This window comes from Trachymyrmex septentrionalis, unplaced genomic scaffold (assembly GCF_001594115.1).
Source record: "Trachymyrmex septentrionalis isolate Tsep2-gDNA-1 unplaced genomic scaffold, Tsep1.0 scaffold71, whole genome shotgun sequence".
Taxonomy (NCBI): domain Eukaryota; kingdom Metazoa; phylum Arthropoda; class Insecta; order Hymenoptera; family Formicidae; genus Trachymyrmex; species Trachymyrmex septentrionalis.
Genome location: NW_017305895.1, coordinates 241,867 through 266,782, shown reverse-complemented (window position 1 = coordinate 266,782; position 24,916 = coordinate 241,867). Strand labels below are relative to the sequence as shown.

Sequence of the window (24,916 nt, the reverse complement as noted above, 5' to 3'; positions counted from 1 at the left end):
TTAATCGTGTTTAAATATAATTTAATTTTAAATTAAAATTAATTTATAATATTATATAATAAAAATATCACACATATTTTATCAATAAAATATTTGCAATTGTTTTGACAATACACATTTTGTTTTACTTTTCTAAAGGGGCACATTCATAGGACAGCAAATTGTTTTTCACTTAACATCAGAGTACACATTTCTTGCATAACTCACCGAAAATTTTAAATATTAAAACTCTCTCTGTTTCTAATAATTTAAAACGGATTAATTGAAGGAAAACTCACAACCCTCTTGATTAATTAAATCACTTATTAATTGTAGAAACACACAAATAATATCACTGTGTTTCATTCTTCTGTAAGAGAATGTATCTCTTGACATAAATATATTTTGAGAATCGATTGTATAATTAATTGAACGACAACAGTTAGCGATGAAGCTAAAGAAGATGATCAGGATAATCAGCGTGAGAAGACAAGACAGGAACTTTACGAAGGCGAGCACCATACTGCCAGGAATAGATGGACCAACAGATCAGAGTCGTCGTACATCGACTAGACGACTTCGTATTAGTGCATTTGCTAACGCACACGTGGATCTCATTTCAGATGGAGTTTAACTGCTCGATTAAGCGTAAGGCATAACACCCAAGTGTACAGAGAGTGTACAAACGAGTATTATACAGAGAAAATTGCTATCGATTTTGTATCAAAGTCTGACTTTGAACCTCCAGAATAAGCGATTGTTCTTGAATTAATAAAAATTTATTGAAACATTTTATTGCGTATGATATCATGCAGAATAAAATATATGAAAGAGTATATTCACTATATTAATGAATTTCTTATGACGAAACTATTTGTGATTACAGAATACAAAAATAAAATATTATTCTGCAAATTGACTATAATTTATATAAATTAAATTAATATTTTTGTAATTAATCGATTACTAAATAAATAAATAAACATAATGTGTTAATAAAATAATTTAATATATTTTATGTCAGACTTACACATTTTTCTTCTTTTACGTCCATTTTAGGAAAAAGTGTTTGTTCACTTCGGTCAAATGCATTATTTTAAAATAAATCGAATTAAAGATAAAATTGAACAAAGAAAATTATAACAGCGTTTCACATGGCAACGCAAGGGAGCGTCTAACTTCGACTAGCTTCCCTGCCAGACTGAGACCTTTGGAAAAATCAATATTACTGGTCGTTCAATTGTGGCAGGACGTGTATCACCATACAGAAAATATGAAGTTAAGATCCCACGAACAGGAGCATAAATGATAAATGCTTATTATAAATACAAAAATTTAACTATGTTATGCAGTAATAATTCAGGGAATACGCTTAGCGTAGAATCACGCGTAATAATAAGTTTATAAAATAGCTGTATAATGTTTATGAAGTTAATGACAAAATAACAAGAACTATTATTTATTAATTTATAAGTGTTCTAAATCTGTCTGTTCTATCTGTGTAAATTTTAATGTTTAAATTGTTCTAATATGTTGTAATAAATAGTCTTTACATGCAAAGGATTTTATTAAAATATCTAAATATTTAGCCTAATATAAATCTAAAAATAATTTTATTCGACTATCTAAATGATTATGTTCAAACTGATTGCCAGAATGTCAAAACTTTTTACATTATTGTGCATTATGCTTAAGTGTTCTACATAATTATTTTAACAATTTTATAAATTTTTTTCTATATATAATTATTTTCATATTCGTATATTTTTATATTTTAGCTAAATTTTTTCACTTTAAAAATCGTCCTTTTCGTGTAAAAATTTTTTCCGACATTTGTTAAAAACATAGATTAATGATAAGATAGGTTTTAAGAATTTAATTTTATTTCAAAAAAATTAATGCAATTATCATCCTAAGTTACTTTCCCATGACAACGAATCTGTTTCAAATTAAACGGTGTATAATACATTATATAAAAGATCTTCAGAATTATAAGCAAAGTCGTTTTGATCTTGAACAGGCTACCAGTTATCTATTGACGTAGGTAAAGCGGTATGGAACTACTCGAAATATTTTCAGTTTCATATTCTCGAAACACTTCACATGCCATTAACACATGAGAATTCGTTCTCTTGCCAAAAGTAGTCATTAATATTCCGAAGTAGATGCTGAAATAATCTATCTAGACTTAGAATCTCAAAATGGAACGCTAATATTGTCTCTAATAGAAGATCAATCATGCTTTTGGTTTTGACAATGCATTATTGATTTTGAACTCTATACTTGAATTTGAAATCTGAATTTAGTTATTTAATTTTATAAAAGTTTATAATACTTTTAATTCGGCTTTAAAAGAAATAACTATTTTATTTTTTAAATTTAATTGATAATAATAAAATAAAATTTTCAGGTAGCAAACTGACATTATTTGGATGTCTTTAATATCATTCTGACATCAAAATGATATCAAATAACGTCAGCTTGCTACTTGGACTGCAGTGTGATATTTTATCATTATTTGAATAAGAATTTGTCTATAAGAATTTTGTATGGACTAAAATTTATAATTTACCTCACGTCATATTAATAATTAATTTAAGATTTTATTACTCACGTTTAAACCCATTGATTCGGCCAAAAAATTTCGAGCATGTTCATTTTCATCTCTATCACTGTCAGTTTCTAGCAAAGCCTCAGTTGGTTCATCGATACTTTCTTCTTCATTTAAAGTGCTATTTTCTTCTTCTTCTTCTTCCTGCGTTGCAGCCTTTTTTTCTGGAAGTGGACCTTCTGCTTGTTCCTGAGCACGAGCTTTTTCTGCGAGCAGTGTGCCGAGGTTTTCGAAAAAGCCGCCATCTGATTCTTGTATTCTAAAATAAGATATTATTTCAGATTAATAATGAATTAATAGTTTCTGAAATTTAATTACAAAATTTCATATCTTTTAAATATTTTTATAAAATTTTTTATAATATCTCTAATACATTAACTAAAAAATATCCTAGAGCACATATATAATTAGAGTATTCTAATTTATTCTAATACATATAATGAAGTTGGTGTTTGTGAGTAGAATATAATATAATACATTTATATAATATATTATATAAGAATATATTTAAAAGCGTATAAATTTATGCTTTTATACTACTATAACATAAAATTAATATAAAATTTACATATGGTAAATAACTTAATAAATTTAAAAATACCTTATGACGCTTTTAAACATTATGCCCAGTGAAAAATGCTTTATTAAATTAATGTTGAATCGACGTAAAATTGATGATTACGACAACAATTTGATATTAATGTCTAATTGACGATTATTTTTCGCTGGATAATTCGCTGATTTTATTATTATGACTATTTAGATATAAAATATTTGTCAGTGGGATATTCCAAACGAAATCGATGTATAAATCAGACTTTGGGAAAGAAAAAAGGTGGAAATATGTGGGAGAAACTTTTAAAAAATATATTGGATGCGAGCACATACATCTACATATGCAAACTAAAAAGCATGGCTTATGGCTTCAAAAAACCACATAAAATATTTCTGTGCTAAAAGCATTCATTTCTGTGCAATGCAAGCTTTTCTATCAATGGACATTGCATACACATGAACATCTCTTTTCACCTTTTGCTAATAAAGTTGAATGCCGCAAATTTCCAATAAAATCTTGCGACGGTCACTTCTTTTGCTTCCGGCTTTTGAGACATTCGCAAAGCAGCGATCACATAGTAAGGATGATTCTCGTTCAGTTTTTCAAAATGAGCCATTTTCCTTTTCTTAGTCCTTTAGCAAAAACACAACACGTCTTCTAATGAAAATTTAGGCAAGAAAAATCGCGTTACATTATTAACAAGAATAATTCTTATTTCTTGCATTTAAAATTTATCTTTGACAATTTTAAATATATTACTTCGAACTAAAATATACTAAAGTAAAAATAATTGGATATACTTTATAAATTATATAATATCTTTTATATTAAATATTATTATCACTCTCTTATGACAACAAGATACAAAAAAATGTGTAAATTATTTGATGAGTAAACTGTTTCACCATTGTTTTAAAAAACGTGATAAAAAATATAGTTGCTTAATATTATTTACTTTTCTATTTAAATTAAAAATAAGTTTATTATAATAAATATAATTTTATAAAATTAAAACTGAGTTATGAAACTAATAAGCAAATCTTTTACAAAAAATTTAAATGTATTCTTTACACGTTTGCACTAATCAACTGCACTTCGACAAACTTTTGTTGCAAAATATAATATTTCTTTTGATAAGACACAAGGCAATATATTAACAAATATCATTTTCAAAGAATTTTTTTAGACAATATAACATGCAAGATAACTGAATCAAACGTGACATTTGTGCTCACATTTCAGTAGACTGAATTATTTTCTCAAATCTAAATTATCTTCTAGAAGTTATATATTCACGTTCCGCTGCTTCGTTTACACTGACTATCACAACACTATGGCTTGGTCATATAAACTGGAAACTTAATTATACAATATTTTCCTGGTACGGGGAGCAGGATTCCCTGCTGAGTTACTTGAATTCCCATGTTCGCTAATTACAGCCTACAGATTCTATGGAATTAAATCAGCTCGTTTAGATTTACATGAACATTTTTAACAAATATGCGTTGATCCATGTCTATCTATGTACTGGATAAGAATTTGAGTGGGAAACAGGTACCAAGTAGGTGATTGTAAGTAGGAGGAACCAGGACATGAGTGGGATTTGATTATATAAATAATTAACAAAGACGAGAGAAGTTGAAATACGTAATTTGCAATGGTTCGAACGGGTTTATAATTATAATTATTACCTATCGTAATAATAATGACAATATTTATACGTAACTGATAAAAGATAATTATGATTCAAGGATTTACAATTATTAACATATTATGAAGGTATTATGCAATATTTAATGCTGTCTATATAAATTATCGATTTTTAATAGTATTTTAATTTTTTTTAAACATTATTTTAGGAATTTACAAATGCATTATGTAATTAAATTTAAACACTTATAATTACAAATGCATTATGTAATTAAATTTAATTGTTAACATCAGATTTATATATATTTAATTGTTAATATCAGGTTATGTGTAATATCAGATAAGATAACTTGAGAGATAAGAGCTCAAATTTATAACGTGCGCTAGATAACTATTAAGCTCGGCACGTTAATTTTTTTATTTGCAGCTCAATTTAAATTTCAATTTTTAATTAATTTCAAGAAACACAATTGCGTAAAAAAACAAAATTATTAACTAAATAATTTTTTCCTTTTTATCGGAAAAAAGAAAAAACAATAAAACGTAATTAACAAATTTAACTTCTGTTCAATTAACAATTGTATGTAGACATTAAGAACATATTAGAATGTCATATAAATTTTGTGACCTGTAAACAGTTTACAAAGACGAAACGAGAAATACGTTCTCAAATTACGAAGCAAGAAGAACAAGAAATAGATGTTCGTTAACTTGCGTCACTGCTGCATTCCTTTTTTTTTTAAAGCAAAGCATTGCATCCTTCTGTGCCTCTTTTATTCTTAACTCGAGAACGAAATGATTCATGGTATCGCATGCCACTTGAGTATTCTGCGGTCGACCAACGTTTGAAAAATGTAGGCTTATTCGATCTTGTTTTATATTTTTATCATCTACTTTTAATTTCTTACGGCATGGTAATTTAGAAGGTTAGATGATCCACCAGAATTGTGTTTCTAATCAATAATCGATTTTAATCTAAACTGATCTTATACAAACTACAAATTGTTTTATACTTGGTGCAAATTTACGGTTTATTTATGTAAAATTGATGAAATAAATCTCTGTTACACAAATATATATTTTTAGGAATTTATTTAAAAATTATACATTATATTTTTTTGTATTATTCAGTGTAAATGTGTTTGGATTCAATTACTTTGATTACTTTATTTAGCTATGTTGATTGACTTAAAATATTTTGCATTTCAATCCACGTAATAAGGATAAAGTCTATTGTGATATAAGCTATAGACAGCCCTCAATAAGCTGAATGACCTCGAAATAATACTGTCAGGCGAACGTTCGTGTTTTCAATTTCAAATTTATCAATAATATCTATATTACTATATTACTAATATCTATATTACTTGTGACGTAAGTATATGATGTATATGTTATTTTATCAAGAGATAACCATTTACAGAAAATAACCATTTAGATTAAACAATTTTAAAATAATTTGTCGAATTTAATTTTGTTAAAAACGTTTAAAAAGTTTTGTGTTTTTGATATTTCATAAACATATAACATTTTAAATCTTATAGCAATTTAAAATGTTACGAGTTTACAAATTCCCAACAGCACGATGTTACATAATATTTACAATTAACGTGTACAAACACATATTTATTGGAAAAAAAGTCATTACTTCAATTTGAAGCACTCGTCAATCACTTTAACAAACTTCAGCAATTGTTTGATATATGTATTGATGATATCATAACTTTGAAGGTTTCAATTTAATCAGATGCTATCTGAAAAAACAAGCTAAGTTTCAACAATTCGCAGGCTATTTACCTAAAGCGATGAACTAATATGCTTTTCCACTTCTTTTTCATCAATTTGCCTATTGAGGAAACCCAGGGAATTCCCTCGATCACTTGTGACGTGCTTGCTATTTCACGCTGCATGTCATGAAATTGTGGGAGACCGTGGGAAATATAATAAAAATAGAAACAGACTCGATATTATGCTTCCTAAGAGAGTGGACTATTATAGAATATAGTATACATTTATGACTTTTTTATCTTGTAATTAATTTTATTCTTATAAAATTTTATTTTTATTATGACAGCAATTTATAGTAATTAAATATGCTTTATACAATAAATATGTGCATTAAGTATATATCATCTTTACATACATACTATTTTGCTTAAATTACAATTACAATTATAATAAAAATTAAGTAAACATGTAAATTATACGTATATACATATACGCACATATGTATGTACATATAATAAATGTGCAATAAATGTGTTTTGTATATATAATAAGTATATGACATATAGTTATGAATAAGCAATACAATTAGTAAATTTAGAAGCGCTTAAAAATATATTTTAGCTACCGGATACAAATTGCAATTCGTGCGTTAATAAGTTATTTTTATTAATATAATCAAATTCTTTTACAGATGATCGATTTCATGTTCCTCACGTAACGCCAGTAATTAAGTATCTTTTATAAAGACGTCACAGGAGGTAACTATGAATCATATAACGTTGTACCGACCTTGGACACCAGATCTCAACATGTGGAACAGCCGCATGTATATATAGATACACTTATACGTTTTGCCTACAGGTATAGAACTCAGACCTGTTAGTCGCCGCGTAGTTCCTCCTCCGAACTCTCAATGTTAGTCTTATTCTATTAATAGATCCTACATACACGCCTAGTTACAGACAATTTAATTTGAGGTTTTACCAATGTGTTAAGAGCACATCTCGTTTATCGTAGAGCATTATCATTAATCATGAAGATTATGAATATGCAGGGCTCATCGTTATCGACGCTCCAGTTTTGTGCCAAAAATAAGTCATATTTTATAACTTCACGTTGCTTTTCTTGATGTTATAATTTAATATTATTTCCAAATATTTGAATAATTTAAACGTAGATAAAATTTGTATATTGTCAATTTATAATATAATAATCTGTTAATTATTGTAACACGTTAAAAACAAATTGTACCAATAACTTTTTAAATATTTTTTTCCTTCTAATATAAGAAATATTAATCTTATTTGAGATGATTAATATTTCTTATATTAGAAGTTTTTTATATAGACTCTCTCTCTCTCTCTCTTTACTCATAAATCTGAGACAAAGTATTATTGCAAAATAATATGTCGAAATAATATAAAATTTTATGTATAAATATTATTTTATTCTTATAAATATGCGTTATTTTAAGTCAAATATTGTTATAAATATAGACATTTAATTTTTATGTAAGATTATTTTATTAATAATTAATTTTCAATATTTATAAAATTATTTAAGTGTTTGTTCTATTACTTTAAGATATTTAATAATTTAAGTACGTTCTCTCGTTCAATAAACAATATAAAATTTTCTGTAGAAAATCTACAGTGTTTTCCGTCAAAGTACGTGAAGTACAAAATAACTAAAAGTCAACATAAATAATGAAACGCAATAAAATCCCTTTACCTTATCTCATGCTCCGATTTCTCTTTTTTTTCGTTTTCCTTTGCTAATTTCTCTTCTACGATCTTGTGATAAAAATTTTTCCACATAGCTTCTTCATCCATCTTCGCTTGATTTTTTTCTCACCCAATAAATCAAAACGCACTTGTATGCGATTTAGTATTCTTCAAGAACTTCACCGTTATTTTAAGCATACGATTCTTAACTATAGTTGCTGAACTTGCAGAAAATTGTGTACGTACATTAACCGTGCACTCACAGAAACATTCTTTGTCAAATATTGACCCTATGTACGTAGGAAATTTAAGTATGTTTTGCAACGGAAATATGCCGGCTGGAGTTATAAGCCTGGTATAGATGCAACTACTAAGCGTTCCATTTATTCTTGAATGGAACATTCAACCATTCACTTTACTTCTTGGTCGCCCGATAGATGGCACCTGTTATCAAGTCGAGAAAGCATTCTCAGTTTTTTTACCCATTATGTACATTTTATAAAGCGTTTTTGTATTTAAACAGTTTTAATTTTACAATATTATTTTGTCTAAGAATATTTTTCATTTATTTGAAAATACAAATTTTTTAAAAATAATGACACCGTGTAGAGAATTTATTTTTTATATATATTGAGAATTATGTTTAAAATTAATTTATATTAATTTATATTAAATTATTAAATGGAATATATATTTATCTATATATATATATAAGAGTTTTGCTGGTATTCTTATACAATTTAGTTTTTTGACTCTTTATTTTTTTATGTGTTACAAAAAAGCGACAAAGAATTAACTAACTAGTTAGACGATTGACATTTAAAGAAATCAACTCTAGATAATTAGTAAATATCTACAAAAAATTAAAATTTATTGTATGTTTATTCTTCTCGGCTAATATTTAAATGAGAATTAAGTAGAGAAAGAAATTTTTGTTCGGTTTATTTCATCTATGATTTATCTATCGTAATGTGATGTCAGACTAATAAAATAATCGTCTGAAACGCGCATTTGCGTGATTCAACATTCGTGGAGTTTGTTTTTGTCATTTCGATGATATCATCTATTATGCAGGTGATCTATTTGTAGGCATGTATAAGATTAATATCGAAGAATCACGGATGCAGAGATGCATTAAGTTTGACATCACATAGGGTATTGTGTTACTTCTGAACCAAAATTTATCGTGGCAAGATAATTAATTTAAAATTAAAAATATAAAAATAAATAAAAAATATTTTTTATTAATAACACTGACATAACGGTATATTTAATTAGCCAATAAACTATATAAAAAATAAAATTAATTTCAAAAAATATATAATATCACTTTTATCATTAATAATTCAATGACTATCTGAATTTTAGTTCTATTTATATCTTTTGCGATTTTATTTTATCGTAGGCACCAGAAGACAGTAACGCAAACGCACTCCATTATTAATTCTAGGCCAGTACCTGTGCAGGAATTGATTCCTGGTAAAAGCTGCTATCCAGACTGACGTCGCGATCGTTGCGGTTCTTGAACGCAGGCGCCACACGCCATTTCGCTATACATACATACATACACTACGAATCCGTTGAAGCAAACATCAATAATGTTTCTGCAGTATTATTGCACGGAAATGAGAATGCTAGCTTTAACCTTTATCAGACATTAATTTATTTTTTCATAAAAATTATAAATATTAATTATTGTTCTGTAATGTCTCGAAAATAAACCTTGTATTATCATTATCGCATCATGTTATATATGAGACAGCGTTAACGTCCGTTTAAATGAAAGCATAAATTTTCTATTTTTATAATATGCGTCAATTGATAGCCAGCAACGAGATAAGTTTAACTGAACGTACAAGAAATATTTTCTATTGTTCACGGTAAATTACATGACGTTCGTCTGAAAAAATCTACATAAAAGCGAACTAGCTTTTATCTGCAAACATAGTTAGCTCAAAGATGCGTTGCAAATTGATTATTTTGTTTCTATTCTTCGGTAGTGTATTATTTTTAATTTTATATTACAATAACAAATATACACTCAATATAATCGATGTTCTTTTCTTTCTATAATTTTTTTCAGACATTAATATATTTTGTGTGATAACGGAAAGTATTTATCATAATGAAACGTTTTCCACGTTGTCTGCATCTCGAAAGAATCAACCGAATATTGCAACATTTGTTTTAGTAAATCCAAAACAGATTCAACATGCGGAAGTAATAATAAAACATTTCTTAGCAAGATTAACTGGATCATTCGCTCAACCAATAACCCTGAGATTGTCGTCTTCCAATGGAGGCAATTTGAGAAGCACAATTAGTGAAATAAGCAAGATTATACGTGCAAAACTTATGGAATTTGCGCAAATTAGCGGACTAACTGCATCAATTCGTCAATATAAACAAACATTATGGAACTCTACAATTTCTAAAAATTGGTTTACCGAAAGTCTTGTCCAGGGATCGCTGCTATTATACGATTTGATTGGAATAGGAGAAGAGATTGGATTTGCGATCAATCATTATTTCAAAACATATAATATGACTTTATATAAGAATAAGGTAAGCTCAAAAATATCAAAAGAGAGAAGTTTGTTTTAGAAGTTTATGGAAATTATACTTAAGATATAAGTACGTAAATAGATTATAGTTTCAAAAGCAACCATTTAATTATCGATGGTATTGAGAAAAAAACATTTGGACAATCTATTTATGAATTAGGACAATCATATAAATAACACAATCTATTAATATTTATTTCAGGACTTATCACCATGTAAGAAGATGGAGAGTTTCACGTTTTTCAGTACTATAAATGACGCCACCAGTTTTAGCGAAAAATTATTTAAATGTTTGGTGCCAGTAACAAACAGGAGAAATCCAACATCATCTTTTAATCTCGATCGAGCTCTTATAAATTTAGCGAAAGATTCACCCGACAACACTGTGAAATTGTTTAAGTTTCGCTTAGATCAAGCATTCATCCATTCTACATCAAGTAACGACGCAACCAATGAACAATTGTACATGTTGCTATGTCATTCACTTGTTGAAAGGGTCAGTCATTACAGCGTTTGTATCAAAGAATTACGACATTTCGTGACTTGCGTATCTTTATCAAGAGATCAAGACTCGTACGAAGCAATCGATCATCATAGATTTCCTACCAAATCATGGTTAACTGTTATTGAAAATTTAAGTGGATGTAAAATTAATATCGACAATGCGAGCATTAACTGTCAGTTTTATCGAAGATTGCCGAAATCTACAACACAGCAAGTGAAATATATTTACGAAAAAATTTTAGACCAACGGATATCTAAACGATCACCTTTTCGTCTTATTGCAAATAAACTCGGGAATATTCTTTCGAGAAGCAAATGGGGAAGACAATTAACGTATGATGTGTGTAAGTATTTTGCAATTTACCAGGAAGGCCACAGGAAGTTGAATACGCTTTCGAAAAATGCCGTTAAGGACAAGAGAGTAGCTATGAGGTTAATGATATTTTAATAACTCATATTTATTAATCTTTATTACAGTGCACGATATAACTTCTCAGAATTTTATACTATTAACATTAAAAATGTATAACTAAAATAGTATTTATTTAAAAATTTATATAAATAATTGTTTTAGATATAGAAAAATGTCTGTATCATTAAATATATATAAAAATGGTATATTAAGGGAAACGATGCTTGCTATTAGAAACTTTAATCGTTTTGTATTAAAAACGCAACAATTTCTTATCCATGGTATTAGAAGTTCTTTTAAAGAATCATGGCAGAATTATTATAACATTCTCTCCTGCTTGTCTAAATGGCTGATGAAACTTTTGGAATTATTTGGATGCGCAAATTTAAATGATACAGACATCGAAACGTCAACTACTACTGATATTTCGTTAGTTAATACAAGTATAACAGATTCAGATAGTGCAAGTGAGGAGGAACTTGACGAAAATGATCAAATGAGACAACTCGTGAATTATTCTAAGAGAGGTCGTAAGTATTTATATTAATACATATGAGAAAGATAATATTTCAACATACTAATTATAATTATATACATACATACTATAACAATTATTAATTTTTTAAAATTATTTTAAAATTGTTAAAAAAATATTTTACTTTGATATCGAAACAGTTTCAGCAAGTAACATTTTTATTTTCTTCGAATTCTATTAATTGATTCTAAATTAATTAAAAACATTTAGAACTATAATAATTTGTGCAATAGTAGAGTTAATTTTACGAATAAATTCTTTTATTTATTTCTGCAGAAATAAGAAAGGAGGCTGATAATATTTTCGAAAAACTGATGCGTTTAATGAATCATATAAGTAAAGTACGAAGTCGGAATTATAGGAGCACTTTAGCATGTTTGGCAAATAACTTGCTATTGGTTACTATGTTCATGGAAACAATTAGTTTTGTTTCTACATTATTTTGTTTGGGAGAGCATAAAGACGAATCTAATCTCGAAGAATTGACGGAATCCACCTGGACATGAACGAAATATTTGTTTTTAAAAAATTTATCAGAATTCACGGCAATATCTATAGTAAAAACAAAATTCTATTTAATATATATTTACAAATGTAATAAATAGTTTTTACAGTTAAACTTTAATAAAAGCTATTTTAAGAGAGAGCAGCAATGAATAATTTTCGATTTATCAATGTTAAAATAATTTAATTAAATTTAATATCTGCGTATATAATTAATTAATTTTTATGCTGTAAGAAAAAATTTCTCAGAAATTGACGATATCTATGGTAAAGACTAAATTTTATTCAAAATATGTTTAAAATATAATAAATGATTCTTATAATTTAAATTTTAATAAAAGCTACTTTAAGAGAGAGCAGCAATGAATAATTTGCGATTTATTAACATTAAAATAATATAATATATGCATATATAACGTGATACGTATGTTTTGTACAGAAATGAGTTCACCTGTTATAAATACTTTCTCTGATTATAAATCGCTTTTTCAATTAATCACTCTTTCCTGGGAGCTATTTACGAGATCATTTTACATGGTTTTACAAAAGAGAGAGAGAATTTGATCACTGTATATATGTGTTGACAAATCGATTTCAAAATTGCATTGAGCATGTATCTGATATCACTACGAGTACCTCGTGATCTCTTGCGTGCATATTTTGTTTATTTCTAATCAGACATTATTTGACTGTTAATTCCGTTTCTTCGAAAACTACAGTTTTAACAAATTTTTATGTAAATAATGTATAAATACATGCATATGAGTGCTGAAAATGTTCATAATAGCAGGTGAATTCATTTCTGTGCAAAATACACGTATCACGTTTATTCATTACAGAGAAATCAATAAATTTGGAGATATATTGAAGTTAATGAACAATAGTGTACATTGCACATTAAACGCAATTGCAATTTTCATGTTTTTGAGATAAAAACTATTATATTTTAATCGGTTCTTACATCAAGAATGTGTTAAGTAATATCTTAAAATGCTAAATATCTTAGATTGATTTGTGTCATCTTAATATTGTACTTAAGATATTTTTAAATATAAGAATTATGTGTGACTGTGTGTCGGCCTAGGAATCTTTACAATGATTTCATTGCTAATAAATATTTGACTCGTTGCGACAAGGTATGATAAATTTCAAATTATCACTTTGCTTATAGCACTTACATAAATCATGTTCAATCTTGGTACTATTGTAATGCTGTAATTGCGATAGTGTCATCGTTTGTTACTGTTAAACGTTCACGAAATATATCTTGTCTGACATTTACAACCAAGGGGAAATAGATCGTCACACTTTACATATGCTAGATCTCATTGTATGATGACACAGTCAGCAAAAATGCACGGAGCAGTCATTGTTCTTTATTTTGCCGGTACGAATAATTATTTATGTTATACAGTACTGTTAACAATAAAACAAACAAATATTTATGCTTTTAGTTATAATCTAGTTATATAAAAGTATGTATAAAATAATACACTGTTTAAAAAAAACAATTAATTTGCTTCTGTTACATGTAATATTTAATGTTGTTAATGAAATTACAAGTAACTTAAATTTAACGTTTATGCAAATCTACATAGAGTTTAATAAAAAAACTAAACTTCTAAGTTATATACGAGCGAAAAGAATTGATATTATTTTATATTGTAACAATACTAAACTTCATAAAATTTTTTGAAAAGTACATTAAATTTTATGAATATGTACACAAATGTACTTTTCAGTTACAGATACATTAAATTTAATTTAGTATAACTTTCATAACATTGAATTTAGTTTGTGTAAAGGTACATTAAATTTTATGACATTTTTAACAATGTAGTATAATATTATAGTAATAAATAAATAGACACTATTTCCATTATTATTCCCTAATAGCAATTTATTAGTGATATATTGATTAAACGTTGGCCAATATTGGGCCAATATTTGGACAATATTCTGCTGATAATTGTGCTACTAGAATTAATACAAGCTCTATTACACAATGTTCCCTATATATGTATACTCTAGGTTTTCTGTTAAAAGAAATAGATGGAAATACAACATATACAGCGCAACCAAAAATTATTGGAGGACAACCAATCGACATAAAATATAGACCTTTTATGGTTAAGTATTTTTTAACTGTACGTCGATGTATATATGTTAGATATGATTTATCCATTTGCTAATGTTTTCTAAAAATAATATTTGCAGCTGTCTTTACATAATTCACATGGATTTTTGTGCGGCGCCAGTATATTGTCGAGAACATGGGCTATTACTGCTCTTCATTGTTTGTAATAAGATTTTAATGTCATAATTCGTTATTATTAATTCTTTTAACATATTCTTGTTAGAGTATTAATATTTAATTAAACTTACAAACTGAGCATAATAAGTTTATTTTTGAAAATGATTTTAATGCTTCATGATTTTGATACTTTATTATTTTCTAGAATCTCGATACCGACGCAATATTATGTACGGGCCGGATCTAATAAAATAGATAGAGGCGGATCTGTGCATAGAGTGACGAACATTCGCGTATATAATGATACATATCACTCTTGGTGCTTGAAATTATTTCATCACGACATCGCACTTCTCGAAGTAAAACCACCATTTCGTTTTTCAAGAACAGTCGGGCCAGTTCATTTACCAAGATCGACCCACGAATTGCCATTTGAACTGTTAATCTGTGGTTGGGGATACATAAATGATAAAAAAGTAAGTAAGTTAAATTGTAAAGATTTATAAAGTGCTTTTTTAAACATTTTCTATTGCTTATTTGTATATTTTTTACTTATGTATAAATTGCAAAAATACCAAATGTTTGAATTATTGATAATTGAAACAACAAAATTAAAAACTGCAGGATTTCAAACATATATATAGAATGTTTTTACTAAATAAAAACTATTGGTTCTATATATAATATAAACTATTGGTTTACTAAATATAAAAGCTATTGGTGCCTTTTATATTATATTTATATTCTCTCTTTGATAAGTCTCAAATTTTTTGTATCTATTAATTTATTATTAGAAATTAAAAAGAATAAAAAAAGCATAGAATTTAATTAAAATAATTTATAGAAAGAGAGTGCTAAAACTCTAATGGGCGTTTACGTTCAGCACGTTCCATATGAAACCTGTATTAATGTCACATCTTCATACGCAAGACTTGTCAAAGATGACTATCATTTGTGTTACGGAACTCAAGGAAAAGATGCTTGTTACGGAGACTCCGGAGGAGCATTGGCCAGTAGAAGGACAATTTACGGCATTGTGTCTTTTGGTCATGGTTGTGGAAAAGTAGCTGGCGTTTACGTCAAAGTTTTCTATTATCGAGAATGGATTAAATCTGTTATGAATTTATAATCGAACATGCAAGTACACATTTTAATGACTTTATTTCTTCTGATTACTTTCTATTGTATATTTTAATTTTTTTCTACTTCTTTACTCATTAACCATTAAAAATTAACAATAAAGAAATGAAGATTTGATAAAAGTGGTGTAACATAGAAATATGATTTGTAAATTAATTAATTATTTTAGAAGTTAACATTTAAAAAATTGGCATTTTATTATTTCTCGATTATATTTGCAACGAGTTTTAGTTTGTAGGTAATGTTTAGTAAAATTACATATCTTACAATTTTTTTTCTTTACATTCATGAAAACATGAATAAAAGCTGAGAAGCGACTTTGTCGACACATCATGCCACTAAAAGCCTCGTGTTTTTATCCGCACAGGTTGAAAGTATTGTTTTCGAGAGAATAGACACAAAAGGCATATCGAATCACAGAGTCATGAACCCTCCTGCGTTCAGGTTCGATGCGTGCAGGAAATCCACTACATACACGTGCTGCGCAAGAGTGTCGCGCACGCCTGCACGCGGCACACGTAGCGCTCACTCGTGCAATGCTGGATAAAAGGTGTACGTGACTACGTAATATACGTAATGAATATTTAGTTTTACGTGATAATGATATTTCTTAATGATATTGGATACTTATGCATATACTGATCATTAAAAATTAACGGAATGGTGCTAAATTAAATATGACGCTTGAAAAGATTATCTGGCTAATGTAATGTATAGATTTTTGCAATGATATGATAGAGAGGTGATCAGTGTTATGAATAAAAAAAAGATTTTTTGAGTAATATTACATGTGCAAAATATTTATAACTCTTTTATGTTTCACGTAAAGTCATTAAAATATTATCGGAATTTGATTTCTAAATTATTCTACAATTTAAAATCACATTTGCATCTTAACAATCGTAATGTTAACATGAATCATCTAAAAATATAAATATAATATTTACGAATTTATTCAAGAGATATGATAATGTCTCGCTCTAAATAAACGCGTCGGCGAGATACGGTAATTATATAAAATAAATTAAATTATTACAAATTTATATTTATTTGTCCATAATACAATAGATAGATATATATACATATGATAAATGATAAAAATGATAAAAATCATGAGATAAAGAAAACAGCGCACAGCACATATTTTCCCGCTATGTGCTGTTTTTAGTCATGCATGTTATGTTTCAAGCTACTATTTACTGGTATGACTCATCCACGCATTTCCCTGCGAGAAGCGAACCTCTGCCAGGTTTTCCGTTCGCACTTCTAAGGGTCTTTAAACTCCCCTGCCACGTGCAAACTATTGAGTGTCTCCGTAAAAGACCGTGAGAAGTGCATTATCGTAATGGGACATCCGTCACATTTAGATGTGAACAGACAGACTGCTTTTGCATACTGATATTGCGCTATTATTTCCGCTCGAGATAGCCTAATGATAATAATAAATTTCTAGAAATGATGATGTATTGCTAATTGATAACAGAAACAAATCAGCATTATGAATAGATTTTCATGTAGTGACATGTATTATTGTATTACATATGATAATATAATATAAATTGTATTATGTATAATAATTATACACGTGTATGTGCATTTAAAAATAAATTATTAAGTTATTTTCTAGCAAGGCAAGAGATTTGTCGTAATCATTATACATATTTTATTTCACCTAATACCAAACTATAATGTAATTATAAATAGTTTAATTAATTTATATAGAAAAAAGATTATTGATATTATTATTATTTAAGAAAAAAAAAAGAATTTTTTTTTCACTCACCCATTCGTCACACACAGCATAGGATAAACTTTATTATGACAGTTCTTCACAATCTCGCGACGAATTTTTAGAAACCAAGCGCTACTACATTTGGGACTACAATATTTTTTTTTAGTACTATTATTTTTTATACTTTCAGTGATATCGTCATTGTCTACGAATTCCCAGTTTGTATCATTTGATATAATAGATTCTTCACATGCTATCAGAACATACGAGTTCTGTGAATTCATACTGGAAGAATTCGATGTTGTAGCATCAATGTGCTCCTTGTGCAGACAAACATTATCTGTGACATCAGATTCAGGATGCTTATCGGTTATAATCGATAAATTTCTGTTGGTTGAATACTCTTTTTCACAGATTCCAGACGATTTTTTTATCTCTTCAATATATGTTTTGTTATCTTTTTGGCGATTTTGTTTCTTGCAATAAAATTTGAATTTTACAAAATTGCTCAACATGGCTGTATTTGTGAATTATTTTGAATTTATCGTAATTTATTGCAAATCTTCAAATTATGAATTTCTCTTGAAGCACAAATTCTTATAAAACCATAAACTACACATATTTGCACATACATATACTACTTTGTTATGTAATAGATTTTATCTTAGTATTATCACATTACTTTATAATAATTTGCAAATACGCGATGTGATTGCGATTTATTAACTAGAAAGTCTTGGACTAACGTCGTTCATTTAGTACGCGACCCCTGTGAAGGAAAAAGTGGCACTGAACAGTCTCTGGTATCAAGTATTCACGTTCACTAGGGATCCCAACTAATTGTGCACGCATACGCAAAGAGAAGGGATGTACGCGTTTACTTACTCACGCTTTCTTTCTTTGTTAATTGGAATAATAAAAAATATAGTTATTATATCTTTTGCGTTATATTTTGCATATATTTTTACTCGATTTATTTTGCAAAATTATTTACATATTAAATTAATTTTTTATATACATTTATATATTTACTTAAAAAAATACTTAATTATAAAATATTACAACTATAATATATTTATTATATATTATTAAAATATTACGTATGTTCTTGAGGGACAAATTTCTGAAGATCAGAAAAAATTATTTTATTTGATGTTTCAAATATATTTATTTAAAATATGCTAAAATAAATGTGAAATTAAGATCTATTTAATTTTTTATATTTTTTTACTATTCCCTACGGAATATTTGTTCTCATTAGTACTATACTATATTTCATTAAACAGTCAAATGTCAAAACTAAGTAGGTCGATATTCCTCAAGAAGTTAAAATATTATATAAGTCACTTTTAAATTTTGCAATTTTTAATGTAGAAAAATATTGAGAAGTCTTTATTATATTCTACGTTAAATTATGAGTTTTTATTTTAGAACTTTGTACAAGAATATTCTGTAAATTTTTTTTTTATATAATGCGTACTATCAGTTAATTAATAAATAATATCCGGGATAAAAAAATTGAATTAAATATAATTCCAATGTTGCAGTCATATTATATTTAGTAATTAATATTACTGTTAAATTATTTTATTGAAATTAATAATGTTTATATTTTTTTCAGAGTTGTTTTTAATTTCATGTTATACATGCATCTGTGAGATTGAAAATAGATCTAGGAATTCCCGTGAAATATGCGTGAAAGATAAAGGGAGTTCCCAAGGCTAATAATATTGTAGTTTCCGGTTTAGTTTACATCATATATCAATTACGCACGACTGTGAATACGTCAATGCAGACATTAAAATAAACAGATATGATAAAATATGATAAATACTTTCTGTTCTTATCTTAACTTTCTAATCTAATTTTAACTTTTAATTCATAATTTCATATTTAATTCTCAGTTTTTTATTATATATAAAACGCATATATTACTTCTTAAATGTAAAGATTACAGAATAATCTATGCAATAGGTTCAATAATTTGACAATTATACTGCTAATTTGATCTAATTATTAGCCTATTACATTGTTATTTGCAAATAATAAGATCAATTATATTTTATTTTCATACATGAATCGTATGATAGATAATTACTAGTTATTTGAATATCAAATTGCATAGCAACATTCCGTGCAATTATTAGATCAGAACATTTACGTGTGTAAGTACATACTACGTATTCTTCAAATAGAATACTTTATTTTATTTTACATTTTTAAATAAAATAATATATGTACTTATTTATCTCGTATCTATAACTTATTTTTTATGTGCGGTTTGTTAAATTATTTATACATACTTTACAACATATTTATGTTACACTGGATAAATAATAATAATAATAATAATAATAATAATAATAATAATAATAATAATAATAATAAACAAAGAAGTTGTCTACTAATTTTGCTTAATTAAATAGATCATATTTACTATTGCAAATTGATATTTGTTAATATAATAATTTTTTTTTACTAAATATCAAATCTGTGAAAACAAATTATTGCACATAATATTATTTAAAAAGAAATATATTTATTTCTTATTTTTTAAACACTTAAAGACGTTTTAAACTTTTTCAATAGACAAAATACTACGTGTTTGAATTTAAAATACTATGCGTCCAAACACATATTGTCTTGTCTATTGAAAAAGTTTAAAACTAAAACATCTTTAAGTGTTTAAAAAATGGAGATAAGAATAAAACATTTTAATATTTTAAAATTAAACATTTCTTTTTTTCAGTGATATAGATAAATATTGTTACAAATTTATTTTATTTAATAAAAATAAACACAATAATAATATGCGATAATATTGTCTTAGCTTCAATATATGATAATGTTATCTTTGCACATTGTCGTGTGCAAAGATATTAAAATAATATAATACGTCAAAGAGTATTTCGGGAAAAATAAATACTAATTATGTTCATGGAACCACAAGTTAAATACAGGTTCGCATATCGCTGTTACGGAGAAATTTAATTAACCTTACTTGACTCCGTAAAAATCAACCCACACATATGATACAATAATGTAACAATCTAAATATTCAGTACTACTAGTTTATAAATTATATTTTTTTTTTAGCAAGCAATAAATAAAAACGATTTAGTTTAATTATTTAAAAAATTTAATTTACTTTATTTTGATAATTGTGAATTCATATATAATATCTTAAGATGATATGATTCAAAAAACTTCAAGGTAATACTTACTCGATGCTGGACTGAGCTAGTAATGCTCGAATCGATTTCGTCGGCGGATTTTGACGTCTTCTGACATAATTTTGGTCTTTGTTATTTTCGGTACGTATCCACGGAATCCAAGAAAGCATCTGACGGATGATATCTGATCGCGGAACAAGTTAAGCGTTTTCCACTACAATCTTTTGCAATATTCCGCACTGTCAATAGAAAAACACAAATGATACATACGCGCGAATGTCAGAAAATCGATCTTACCCGTCACGCAAATGTATGGATACTGACTTCGCATTGAGCTTATGTAGAAATATAAAGTCCGCAACTGTGTAGAACGATAATTACTCGTGTAGTGCGCGTTAGTATACAGAAGTTAATTTCTGATCTCGAACGTAACAAAAAACGTAGTCATCAGTTATGGATAATTTAGAAACATAAATACTTTTTGATAAAAATCACTTAGTACTGTAAATTAAAATATATTATGTAATGTTTTATATGTTTCTCAAAAATTTTGTAATATATTTTGTTGTTAAAAATAATTAACCAATAAAAATAGTATTATTATAACGTACAGTTAATTTTACTTGATACATACATGCTAATAATAGATGATAATATGATAATTAATTAAGTATAGTATTTAATTTAACAAAAAAAATTTTCATTTATAATTTGCAGTATTGCTACTTGCAGTGCTGCTTTCTACCATCTCCTTATATCAAGTTTTATACTTTCTAGATTTTCTTTTTTTTTATTTTATCTGGTAAAATTTATATTATGACCCTTTTAGTTGATGAAAGTTTAAAACTTTGCTTTATTTTCTCTTATCTAATGCTACAACTATTTGTTATGCAATTTTGTGATTTATATCATAAAAACAGGTACAACAATAATTAGTAATAATAACAGTAATCGAGATGCAGAATCATTTGAGATTAAGAATTATATCACGTATATATTGACTACTACTTAACTCATTAATCAATTTGTTCTTTTTTATGATATGCGAACTATAGTTATCGATGATTTGAAGTTATAGTAAATATTAAGTTATTGCAAATTTTTTAAAATTTTCTTATGTTTTTAAGATAATTCTCTATTGTTGAAAAAATCATAGATTTATTTGCAAGATAATCATTTTCTATATTATTTTAAATAAAATTGTATTATTAAGAGTATGTAAACTTTTCATATTTTATATTTAGGTATATAAAGCGCATATGTGAGAATTATAATAATTAGTTATTCAAATAATTTTTAGATGCCTTATTATTCTATCATCTATTTCTAAATATTTTTAGAGCGGACAATTCTCTCATTGTCCTCTCACGCAGTTCTTCGTAAACCAGCGCATAATTTTCATCCGCGTAATGAAACACGTTAACTACTACATCATTAAAAACGAGCATACGCTTACCGTCTTTCTTGCTCGATGACGCTATCATCTGTCCGAAATTATCTCCTTCACGCTTAAGGAGCTCGACCTATCCCGCGCTCCAGAAACATCCGGTATATCCTTGCCGCTCGCGTTTTCACCCTCGTTTTCAGTGGATTCCGGGCGGAAAGCTCGGTCGGTCGGATTCATGGAGGTGGATTGAGACATGCCGGGGTGTGGCCGGGCCCAGGGATTAACCCCTGCTGACAGCCAATCATATCCGAGACAGCCCCACCAGGCGGATGACTACGAAACCCGGCTGAAACTGTCGCACTCCCTCGCCGTCCCTCGCAACAACCCCCACCGCTAATTGCCTTGGCTTTAATATCGCATGTGGAATGAAAGCCAGAGGAGGAAGATGAGGAGGAGGTGGCGGAGGAGGAGGCAAGGGTAACCAAGGCGGTGAAGAGGGACCAGGGAGGATAGTAGCGTTGGTTGTAAGGCAACAGAATGCTGTAGAGTCCAGGAAGGGAGAGACTGCTTTGTATGTGTCGATCGCAATACCTACGTTCCTGGGCTGTTCAGGGTGGAAGGATGGAAGGGGGATGCGTATGGCATTATGCGCTCGTGAATTTTATACGTGCGTCCACGCCTGTGCGGCAGCGATTGCACGGTTGTAGATCATTCTTGATACGGATTCAATTTGAGAACAATAGATAGCGCGACTACTATTTACCATCGAAATTGATATTTAGTTAGTTAATGATCCTCTCCATGCCACGATCAGCAGGTATTGTGAATTCGGTTAGTTTCCGCAGTTGATAGATTTACTGAACCGATCAATGATTGATGCAAACAACGTTAACTTAATGGATTCATGGATGCGAAAGTCAAATTTAGTTATGACTAAAATAATAACATTTAAGGATGTATTTTTTAATGTAATTTTCGAAATCACTAATGAAATGTAAAATCCATTAGATTTGTACATTGCTTATACAATATCAACTGTGCTTAATTGGACTTCTTGATTTTAATTCTTTAATTCTAATATTTCTGAATCAATCAGCTTATCTATCGTATAATACAAATAAATGGATAATTTTTTCTTTTTATTTGTAAATCTTCTTATCAACTCAGAATTTGTATAAAAAATTATATATAAGATATTTGTTAAAAGTACTTTAATAGAAACTATGTCGTAAAATAAAGAATTAAAAGAGTCTTGTTGGTTTGATTTGTTTTATCAAAGATTTGTTTAATCTGTCTGCATATCGAACTAATTTTGTTAAAGTGAATAGAAGTCTTGCCTGATCCTCTTTGTCTTATAATATTGGCTCGTAAGGGTGGCTCTTATAAAGCGGAGCAATTATCCGGGTAAAATACTCCACGAAATTTCCGTGATAAATTTCAGGCCGTAATAAGGGTGAGTCGCAAGTCATTTGGGCGGCGATCAAGAGGGTGGGTATCGAGCTTCAATAGAAATTCTTTTGGACCCCCACTACGGTACGAGCTACCATTTAATTTATTCATTTGTCGCCAATTTCACCCTGCTTCTGTCTTCCCTCACACACATACACACACACAAATACACATACACATATATATATATATATATACACATACACCATCTAAAAACTGATAATTATCAGACTAGCACGCATTGTAAAAATAAGACAGCGAAGAAATTAACTTAACGATGCACAGGTTCTTTTTTTCCTAAAAATTTTACGTACGTGTAATTTTTATTTTTTAAAAGAAATTACTACATGAATTACATAAAATATGAATAAATTGTAACTAAACAACAAATTTCTTTATGCATGTAAAAATGCATAAAGAAATTTGTTGTTTAGTTACAATTTATTCATATTTTATATTTTTTTGTAATGTATAAAAGTATTTATATAAATTTAACATATATAATTATTTACATTTTAGCAAAATAATTAAAAAATCGTTTAATTCTTTATAATTCATTTAATTTAAATTAAAATACACAAATATAAAAATATATATTCATGATATTATAACAATTTATAGAAAATTTAGATTCTTTATTTGATAAATAAAAATTTGGATCTAAAAGGATTAAATTATCGGTGTTACAATAATATAGTAAAGCAATTTATAGCAAAGTTTAAGTAATAAGAAATATACGATGCAATTATGAATTGTTTGTAAAATAGAGAATAGCTTAAAAGTTGCGTGTAAATTTGAAATTTATAGCTTAATCTTAACTTCATAATGGCTTTTCGAGTGTAAAACTTTTATTAGAGGTGTTATTCACGCGTATGCGTACATTATGGCAGTTGGAATACGTGAATTTATTAATAACACACATTATATTTAGATATTGTAAGTAGAATTCTACAATAATTTTTATACGCGTGAAAATAGTTTTTACGTATAGAAATACATGTTAAAAAAATTGCG

At 27.7% G+C, this 24,916-nt stretch overlaps 2 protein-coding genes across 6 annotated transcripts in view; one reads left to right on the top strand and one right to left on the bottom strand.

Annotated features, from left to right (window-relative positions):
• Positions 1 to 21,359, bottom strand: part of LOC108753784 (BAI1-associated protein 3) — a 32,713-nt gene extending 11,354 nt beyond the window's left edge. For 2 of the 5 annotated variants that reach the window (XM_018495680.1, XM_018495681.1), the window contains exons 1-3: positions 8,256 to 8,634; positions 3,620 to 3,778; positions 2,594 to 2,849 (exon numbers count right to left, since the gene is read on the bottom strand). In XM_018495680.1, coding sequence (XP_018351182.1) covers positions 2,594 to 2,849; positions 3,620 to 3,778; positions 8,256 to 8,356 — 516 coding nt within the window. In that variant the 5' untranslated portion in view covers positions 8,357 to 8,634. Of the gene's footprint in view, positions 1 to 2,593; positions 2,850 to 3,619; positions 3,779 to 4,381; positions 4,650 to 8,255; positions 8,635 to 21,117 lie in introns of those variants that run through there. The other 3 variants (XM_018495682.1, XM_018495683.1, XM_018495684.1) reach the window with 3 other exon arrangements.
• Positions 10,550 to 16,151, top strand: LOC108753786. The gene is given in 6 exon segments (XM_018495685.1): positions 10,550 to 10,813; positions 11,015 to 11,748; positions 11,891 to 12,258; positions 12,540 to 12,780; positions 15,227 to 15,501; positions 15,870 to 16,151. Coding segments are annotated over 6 exon segments (2,109 nt in total). The 5' UTR covers positions 10,550 to 10,603; the 3' UTR covers position 16,151.
• Positions 21,360 to 24,916: the final 3,557 nt, after the last annotated feature.